The 10,574-nt window shown below is 36.7% G+C and overlaps 1 protein-coding gene across 1 annotated transcript in view; it reads left to right on the forward strand.

Annotated features, from left to right (window-relative positions):
- Window positions 1-8,537, forward strand: part of tmem64 (transmembrane protein 64) — a 15,498-nt gene extending 6,961 nt beyond the window's left edge. The window contains exons 2-3 of the mRNA XM_065290972.1: window positions 2,210-2,365; window positions 5,822-8,537. Of these exons, the coding sequence (XP_065147044.1) occupies window positions 2,210-2,365; window positions 5,822-6,007 (342 nt within the window). The 3' untranslated portion in view covers window positions 6,008-8,537. The remainder of the gene's footprint in view (window positions 1-2,209; window positions 2,366-5,821) is intronic.
- Window positions 8,538-10,574: the final 2,037 nt, after the last annotated feature.

Here is a 10,574-nt window from a genome sequence, read left to right on the forward strand (position 1 = left end):
GTAGAGATTTTGGACTATCGTTTCTATCGAGGTTACGTGCCCACGTCACGCTCCTGTGCGTGTGGTCGCGAAAACGTAACGTTTGTACACGTATTTAAGCACGGCAGTTATAAAACAAGTTATTTTAAGCCATTGAAACACAGACAACAGATCTGTATGCGTGCGTTCTTTCTGTGTGTCAGGAGCGGACAAGTCGCGCAACCGCTGCTCTTTCTGTCTGTGAGGAGCGCGCAAGTCGCGCGACCTCTGCTTATTAAGCTCGTGAGCATTTTTCCCGCTTTATTGGCCTTAAATACACATATGCGTCAAAATTCCCGTCTTTGCAAGCATCATCATAAACACGACCAGTAAGGTCTTAAGAGAAAGTAAACAGCTAAAAGAGAAAGCGCATGTGTAACAGTGTATTGGATCCGGACTTTGGTCTTAAAGGGGAAGTTACCTAATTTTGCTACTGTCTGTCACTCGTGTTAATCAAACAGCATTGAGAAAAAAATCTCTCGCTCCTGATTAAATCACTTTTCTACCTTAAATAAAAATATATATAGGCCTATACATACATGCATAATTATTTATTATCATTCTTATTGACTGTGTATCTTCAGAGAGCTTGAGTTTTGTTTGTTTTTATCTTCTTTCTATGCTTGTATATGTTTTTTGTGAGAATTATGAACATTTCTATGGTATTAAAGATTTAAACCTTATTAAAACATAAACTCTACCGTGATACATATCGTTATCATGATATAAAATTAATCCTATCGTGATAGAAGATTTTGGTCATATCGCCCACCCCTACCATTACGTCTTATTTATTTTGTTAATTTTGATTCTCATCAAGGTCTAAAGTTGAATATTAAAATGAGTTTATTAATCTTTGGCAAAATATCCTCACCAGCACATCTTTAAAGACTCAATTTGTGTTGTTTGTTTATATTTTGACATTTAAGATGTTTTACTATTTAAAAGCTGCCCAAACCTTTTATATTTAAGGTTTAAAGTATTACTATTAAAATGATTATATTAGTAAAACGTTAGTAATGTGTGGCTTTTGCACTCTTAAAAGTACCATTTTAAACATGAATACCCTAATTTAGTGCCTTATTTAGCTATAATAAGTGAAAAATCTGTTCAAGTCGATTAATCGAAAAATAATCGCCCAACAATCGATTATGAAAATAATCATTAGTTGCAACCCAAATCAAAATATCTTCTTTTAAGTTCAACAAAATAAAGAAACTCATACATGTACCACATAAAAACCACATAAAGTTGATCAAATGATTACAAATTTTCATTTTGGGGTAAGCTATCCCTTTGCCAAAATGAAAAATTGTCATCATTTACTCATCATTTACAAGTCAATGGTGCTTGAAAACTGTATGGTTACAGACATTGCTCAAAATATCTTTCTTTGTTTTTTAGCAGAACAAATAAATGCTTACAGGTTTGAAACAACAGATGTATTTAAAGGGGACATATCATGAAAATCTGACTTTTTTCATGTTTAAGTGCTATAATTGGGTCCCCAGTGCTTCTATCAACCTAGAAAATGTGTAAAAGATCAACCCAGTAACTTAGTTTTGATAAACCATTTTCTGCAAGCATTTGAAAAAATAGGTAATTGAAATTTGGCTCCCCTTGTGATGTCAGAAGAGGATATTTCTATAAACTGCCATTTAGTGCAGAGATCAGCTCATTTGCATTTTAAAGGACACACCCAAAACTGGCACATTTTTGCTCACACCTACAAAGAGACAATTTTAACATGTTATAATAAATTATCTATATGGCACTTTGAGCTAAAACTTCACGTATGTACTCTGGAGACACCAAAGATTCATTTTACATCTTAAAAAAATCTTGTGAAAGTCCCCTTTAAAAAAAACGAATTGCCTAAATGCTAAACATTTTTGAATGCTAATGTTTTCTCAGTCCTTCCATTTGCTTTATTGATTTTTTTTCTACACTATGTATTGTTGAGGTCAAGCACAGTGTTCTAGTACTGGATGACATCTACCCTTCTGAAACATTGTTTGCCTCTTTTGTGGTAAAGTTTGAATACATTTGTCTACAGGGGAGCACTGAATAGGTATTGAAAGAAGATAAGAAATTCAAAGCAGCTGAAGATTAACCCCTTAAGTGTTATGACTAAGTAAAGTCGTTGATACATTTATGTTTGACCAATGATAGTTCTCATTCTCTTTGACAGATCACAGATGTGTCCTTGCCAAATTATTTAGTGGCCTCTTCAGTGGGACTTCTCCCAACACAACTGCTTAACTCGTATCTGGGCACCACGCTGCGTACGATGGAGGATGTGATCGCGGAGCAGAGCATCAGTGGATATTTTGTATTCAGTCTACAGGTAAGATCAACGACCGGTTCAGCAAGGGAGATCATGCAGGAAGGACTCCGTATAAAGTTCTGCTAATACATTTACAGTTATGCATTTGGCAAAAACTTTAATTTTCACTTATTTACGTAGTGCTTTTTTTTCCTGGAAATTGAACTCTTGTGCTGAGCTATAGAAACACATACCCATTGCAAATCTGCAACATATTTCAATCATAATTGTAGTTTTGGCTACGTTTTAATGTAGCATGGAATGTACATAACTTTGTCTTGCCGGTCTGGATCTGCTACACTGCTGCTGCTGGCCTGAGTAAAGGCTTTTGCTGAATCATGCACATAATTACAGAGGATAGGAATAGATGCTACTGCAAGGAAATAGGAAGAAACCCTCTAGCAGATATAGGCAGGTGGTGCTGGGGGAGGAGGTGGGCTGTGAATAATCCTATGGTGCATTAATATTTCCGCCTGCGATCCGGTTAGGACCGTCCCATTTCAACAAAATCCAGCTTTAAACAAACACACACGCAAAACGTTGCTGCTACACCGGGTAAACAAACATTGTTTCCATAATGCTGGGTTCTTTGGGAAGCTGAACAAGCTTACATTTCCCTCACAAACAACAATCCTTCTTTAGTGACCTTGATTTGGTGTCAGCTCTTGGTTGGTGTGTGCATGTACCGTTCTGGTTAACTCTTTCCCCAACTCTTTGTTTCAAAAACTTAAAACAATTTTTTTTTTTAGTTTACAATGCGTTAATCGTTCTAAATTTCTAACAAAATTCTCTTCACAAAAATGCAATTATTTCAGCTTTTTGCTTAAATAGTTTTTTTAATGAACACACGCACGCATACTCTGTATTTTACTTTTATAATGTTATAATTTGTTTTATTAAGTATTTCAACACATGCATTTCTAATTTTACATCCCAAATGGCAAAAAAAAAAAAATTCTTCCTGGCCAAAATATGGAAGTTTGTAAAGTATGTAGGCTATAAAATATAACATTTTATAAAATATATTTTTGCAGTTGAAAATAGATTTAATTTTAAACTTTTTAAACCTGTGGTGGTTTTCCGGACAGGGATTAGACTGGTCCTGGACTAAAATAAATGTAAGCACTGTCCAAACTGAAAACAAATTGCGAAGAAAAATACCCATATTTAAGAATTTATAAACAGAAAAAATATATATAGATAGGATGAAACGTTTATTCCCTGTTTGTTTGTTTTGTTTGTTTGTTTATTTGTTTGAAAGCAGAGCGTCTGTTCTTTCATTTTAAATATTTTTTATATTTTTAGAAGAAAATTTCCATTTTGTGAAAATCGGAGGCAACTTAAAAAAAAAGGCTGGCAGGGATTAAGTTAAATTGCCCATATAAGGACTTCCACTCCACTGAAATTGTCCATAAAAGAAATAAAGCGAGATTGTTATGTATGAATCTTTCAGTTTTTCAGAAAAAAAAAACTTTTTGAAACTTGTACGAACCCTGGAGAATTGCATGCGGCATTACACTTTGCCTATGTTTAGCATGAGGATTCCAACTCTCATGCTACGTACACACCAAACGCGGGTCATCGCGTTACTCGCGGGATTTAACTTTGTGTCATGCGAATTTTCCGCTCGAGTTGAAAATTTTCAACTTGGACGAAGACGTGTTTGAGGCGAATAGCACGTGTTTTCGCGGCAAACGCGCTGCCCATATTGCGTCATTTGCATCGCCCCACACGAGGACACTTCTCATTGCGTCTTTGCATTGACTTTGTATGTAATCTACTCGAGCAAATCATTGAACTCGCGTCTGGTGTAAACCCACAGTTATGCCGAGTTCAGACTGCACGATTTTAGCCCTGATTTTGACTCGCCGACAGGTTTTGAGAAATCGCAGACAAATGTCTGAAATCACAAGCAAATCGATGCTCGTGCACGCGAGTGACAATCACACGGTTTGAATTTTAAAAGACGCGTTCTGAGAGAATCGCTGACGAGTTGCCAACACCCATGAGATATTTGGCATGCTAAATATCTGGACCGGTCGGCGATTCAAAATCATGCTGTTTGAAATGTGTTTTGACTGACAATAACATCGGTGATGACCTATAGACCGTTTCAGCAGTAACAACATAAACAAGCGGCTGTCGCGGTCCGCACGTAACTTCCGGTAAACTCTGCTAAGAATAAATAACAACAAAGTTCTTTAAACGTAGTTTATTTATATAACAAGCAAAAAAACAACACATAGATTACATAGGAAAACAAAACATTTGCTATTTTCGACGAGGCATTTGTTCAAGAGATCAGTTTATAGTCAGACCATTAAAAAAACGAAACCGGAAGTAAGGTTCGGATCCAGACGTGTATCAGGTGCGTCCGATGAAACCGTCTATAGCCAATGAGAGAGCAACATACAGGGCAGCTGGAAGTTCGGGAAGGAGTCTCTCAAAACATTTCCTCCTTCATAATCTTTATATCCTCTTCTTTCTGCTGCAAATGAGCGCACATGCAATTTGTATGGTGAGCGTCTTGTGAGCTACAATTTTTTTACAATAATCAAAGTGTCACGTGAGAACTCCGGTCTTGCATGCGTGACCTTGCGTTGTTTCCTTCGCGTCACTTCTCACGTGCGTTTGGTTGTGAGACGTGGTTTGCAGGACCGGCGAAGTTATCAGCGATTCTTCTTACGGTAAAGTCATGCTGTCTGAAAACCCCTGTCGCCAATCCATCATGCAGTCTGAAACAGCAGTGACTGAACGCTACCCCAGATAATCACGCAGTGTGAAACCACAGGTGACCCGACTAGTTTGAAAATCATGCAGTCTGAACTCGGCATTAGGGTGTTTTCACACCTGCCCCATTTAGTTTGGTTGAATCGTACCAGAGTTGCTCACTTGGTGCGGTTCGTTTGGGCAGGTGAGAATGCAGCAATCGAACTCTGGTGCGCAACAAAAGTGGACCAAACAAGGTCTCGGTACGCTTTCAAACTAACTCTAGAGCGGTTCTTTTGCGGTGAGAACGCGATCCGAGATTGAACCGATCTTACTGCAAAAGTACTGCGCATTTTGGACTAAACCAGCTGCTGTAGTGCATTATCGGATGAGGAAATGTTTGTTGACAGTTTCTATTACCAATATTAGCACAATGACAGATCGCGGACATACCTGGAGTTGCGAGGAGGTGCGGGCGGAGCCTCAGAAATTTGGTGTCTTCGGCGTTTGTAGTGCATTAAAACGTTGTTTTCAAGCCGCATCCGCGATTCATTCTGATTATGTTTTGAAATGAACTATGCATAACAACCATGGACACAATTAGAGCACGCAGTTGTCTCTCCATGGTGTCTGCTGTATTTCCCCACTCTTTGTTTACTTCCGGGGTTTACTTCCGGCGTAAAACAGCATTTAAGCCACAATCTCAATGCAATCCAGTAAAGTCTAAGCATCAGTGTGTTGACTCTCTTCTTCTGTTTCGCTCATCAGATCTTCATCAGTATCGGCCTGATGTTTTACGTCGTACATCGAGCGCAGGTGGAACTGAACGCCGCCATCGCCGCCTGCCAGATGGAGCTAAAGACGTCGTATACGAACGGCAGCGAGACCAATCACAGCGGTCCGAGCTACTGCAGCAAAAGAACCGCGGCAGGTGGGGGAATCAATGTAGTCTGAGGGCTAATATTGAGATTTGGCTTTCGAGGAACATGATTGCACAGATGCACTGCCGTGACCGGAATGGCAACCGGAGATCTGCCGGAGGGTGCAACGACGCCACGTCAGTCAGTTTGGGTTTTCGCTGCTATCATAATCCAGCTGATCTGGTTATGATTCAGGTCGAAATGTGGAGAGGTAGTGGATTTTTAAAGCTAAAGAGCTGTACGTCAGCCTTTGAGACGTTGCCCAAAGACTGAGACGCTTGCCTAGTTTTCTTTGATATAAGCTGATGAATTGACTGATATAAATTGCTATAAACATTTTTGAATTACATTTTCTTCCTACATTTCTTTTTTGACACTAATATAAATTATATTAAAGTTTATAGGATGTCTAGAGCATGAGCGGGTAAATTAAAAAGTGTTTTAGAATTGTAGTTAAGATGTTGAGAGGGCCTAACTAATATATCAGGTTGCTTTGTTTTTTTTTTTCAGTTGTATATATTTTGTTTTTGGTATAAATGAAGAATTGCTTTGGATTTTTTGATACTTTTCAGAAATGAAGTATTGCTTGACAGATTGTTTCATATATTGTTTTAAAAAGGGTCTGAGAAATGTTATCAGTAAGTAGGGGAGAGCGGGGCACAACCTAACGCTTTTTGGTTTGGTTTTGGTTCAATCAATTAAATTTTTTTTTTTGAGTTTGATTAATTATATTTTTACACACATCTCTGCTACAAATGAACATTTGAAGTTTGTTTCTATTACTTACCATTCTTGGAAAATTACACCAACAGAAGTGCAAACGTAACAACTTACCCCATAGATGGGGTTAATTGTAACAGGCAGGGGGTTAGTTGTAACACTTGCTAAAAATTAAGTTTGCAGGCTAATATTTCAATACTTTTTTGTCTTTATACTTGAAGTGGATATTGTTTATATATCTGTCTATAATAGACAGCTATCCACACTGTATTCATTCATCCAGCCCTTTTTTAATAATTGTTCAATTATAAATGGATACAAATGTCTAAATATGTGAGAAAAAGCAGCACAATTATGACAAAACATTTTTTATATGTGACCCAGTCTGTAATAACCATACTACAGTTTATGAGCATCAAAGTCTGATTTTAGCCATTCATTTCATTATGATTTCAATCTTTGATGTGACCTTATTCAATTAATATTAAAGATATGAACAAAAATAAATTTGACACACGATTTTTAATAAGACAGGCACATTTATTTTATTGGCAGCCAGCAATTATTCATGTGTAGTCTAATTAAAACAACGACAAGAATTACGCTAACGTTAGCGGTTTTCATATTGTATGTGATGAGGGGTGAGTTGTAACACAGCGTTACGATTAACCCCGCTGGGTCAAAATATTTTCAAGCCCACCAAAAAAGTTGCTAAGAGCTGCAGACATATTTCAAAACGATGCTATGTTTTAGTCAACAAGACACTGATTAATATGACATAACATTGGATTTGGTATCTTACAGACCCAACTTAGAAACCGAAAAAATAATATGTTGACATGCCACCAAAACACTCGTTCATCAATAACTCTCTTGAAAAACATTATACATTTCCAATAATTAGCGGGAGATCGTCTTTTGGCAGCGTGTAAAAAAATACCGGAAAAACAAATGTGGAACAATGTAAACAGTCCATGTTACAACTAACCCCGCGTTAGTTTTTGCCCCGCGCACCCCTACACCTGGATAAAATTGTGGCTTTATCCAAACTGGGTTCACTTTTGCTACTCAGCAGTTTTTTAAGAGCAGATGTGAGGGATATGCAAAGATGTCTCTCCAGAAAGCTTTGATAATGCACAGTGAACTCACTTTGATCCTTTTAACGTGTTTGATATCTCATTCTCATATTGAGAGGACTAAAATTCCTTCTGCCTTTTTATATGATTTAAACAAATGCTTTATTATAGGGCTGTAAGCATGTTATGATATGACTTAAAGGGCACCTATTATGCAAAATTCTCTTTTACAATGTACAATGGACATATGTGTGTGTTGGCAGTGTGTAAACAATGGCAAAAAAATCCACCCTCTGCTTTTTTTAATCCGTGTTTAACCAAAACCGCCCGATTAGATGTGCTGTTTTGATTGTCTTGTTAATGTGACATCACACTGATAAAGCCCCGCCCACAGCCACTGACTGGTTTATTAGCACTTTATAGCACTACTGCAAATTTTCTCAGGCTGTATTAACAGGAATCAGATTTATTTTTAACTGAAAGCGCTCATTGTCTATTGATAAGGGAGTGAGGAGCTCACCCAATTCGAGGCATTCGAGACTTGCTATAATTATTTGTTGGTATTTTGAGCTACAACTTTACAGACACATTCTAGACACACCTGAGACTAATCTTCATTTGTAAAAATGAGCATAATATGTGCCCTTTAATGTATTCATTGTTAGAATTGCAAACATTTACACGTGGAAATTTGAAATATTTCAGATGAAGGATAAATGCTGTAAGTGAGATGTGTATGGGTTGTTATTATATATGTGCTTAAAATGACTCACAATTGCCTAGAATTCATTCTTCTTACTTTGTTGTTGTTGTTGGTTGTTTCTGAAATGCCCTTCATTACAAACCCTCCGTTGCACATTTACTCATGCTGTGTACTAATGATAATAACTTCATAATTCGCTCAAGAGAGATTTCACCTAATTCGAAACGAAAGACACTTGAGCATTGACTGACGTATTTGGGTCCTGCCCTATAATTCACTGTAGGGTTTGTTAATGAGCTTAGAGACGCACTGAACTCCCAGTTTCCACGCCAGGTATTTCCTAAATCGGAATTTTACAGAATCCGGGTGATAAGTTTGTTTTTTTGTATTGATACTACATTCCTGCTACACTGTAGTGCTGACATCATATTGTACATTTAAATGTTGCTGTATTGCAGGTTGATTTTCTAGTGTATTTTCTTTCGTTTTACACACTCTTGAAAAATGTAAGTGTGCTTTAAGGTGCCATAGAATGCAAAACTGTATTTACGCAGGCATAGATGAATAATAAGAGTTCTGTACATGGTAATGACATATTTTTATGCAAAGAATCTCAACATAACACAGACTGTAACATAACAGTCATGATATACGCCCCCGCCATTAAATTACACATTAAATTAATTATAAAGATAAAATGCTAAAAACAAAGCAGTTGGATGCCGGAAAACCTCAGTAAACAACTTTGCAGTTCAAAAACTGGAATTTTCTTTTTCATTAAAGCAAGGTTTGGGATATTTCACGATTCTTTACTGTATTTTTCATGGCAAGGTTTTCCTTTGTGCTTAATAACATACAGCTTACCACCATAACACAGTACTTTTTTACTTACAGATGGCTTAATTTTAAGAATATCTTTTGTAAAAATACATGTATATAAAAAGTATATAATATATAAATCTTACGTTTTACTTTTAAAGGCCATACATTTAACTTTATTTTACTGTAAAATTAAATGTAATGTGTTTTAAAATCTGTTACAGTTTTTAACTGTATATGTCAAGGTTTTAACAGTTAACCTATTAACAGGTTTTTATGGTCGCATTTTTTATTTTAATTACACCATTTTAAATCTAAAGAACCTTTGCTGAAACCAAAAGGTTCTTCGGTTGTTTAAGTTTTTTTTTATGGAACCATTAAGCCAAACTGGTTCTTATTTATGGCATCATAAAGCACCTTTATTTTTAAGAGTGTACCTTCTTTTGGCTAAAGGGACACTCCAGATTTTTTTGAAAATATGCTCATTTTCTAGCTCCCTTAAAGTTAAACATTTGATTCTTATCGTTTGGGAATCCATTCAGCTGATATCCGGGTCTGGCGCTAGCACTTTTAGCATAGCTTAGCACAATCCATTGAATCTGATTAGACCATTAACATCGCGCTAAAAACTAACCATAGAGTTTCAATATTTTTCCTATTTAAATCTTGACTCTTCTGTAGTTACATCGTGTACTAAGACTGACGAAAAATTAAAAGTTGCGATTTTCTAGGCCGTTATGGATAAAATAGTGCACTTGGTTACTTAGCAGGGGACTATTTTCAGGTGCTGCATAATATCATTGCGCCTCCTGCAGGCATGTTACAGCATGGTCTTAGTGCACGATGTAACCACAGAAGTCAAGTTTTAAATAGGAAAAATATAGAAACTCTTTGGTCATTTTTAAGTGCAATGCTAATGGTCTAATCAGATTCAATGGATTGTGCTAAGCTATGCTAAAAGTGGTAGCGCCAGACCCAGAGATCAGCTGAATGGATTCCCAAACGGTAAAAATCAAATGTTTAACTCTAGGGGAGCTGGAAAATGAGCATATTTTCAAAAAAGTGGAGTGTCCCTTTAAGACACACTTGTTCTCAAGTATGAAATTCTCAGAAACTGAAACGTATACCCGCCAGTGATCATTTTACACATCTTAATTTACAGTTTGGTTTACAGCAACACTTACTCATTACCGTAATTTGACAATCAAGGGGTTTGTGAACGATGACTTTAAGGTCAGTTTGTATTTATGTCTTCTGTCATAGTTTTGCTGCTACTTAGACTA

The sequence above is a fragment of the Paramisgurnus dabryanus genome, chromosome 19 (genome assembly GCF_030506205.2).
Source record: "Paramisgurnus dabryanus chromosome 19, PD_genome_1.1, whole genome shotgun sequence".
NCBI classification, from domain to species: Eukaryota; Metazoa; Chordata; class Actinopteri; order Cypriniformes; family Cobitidae; genus Paramisgurnus; species Paramisgurnus dabryanus.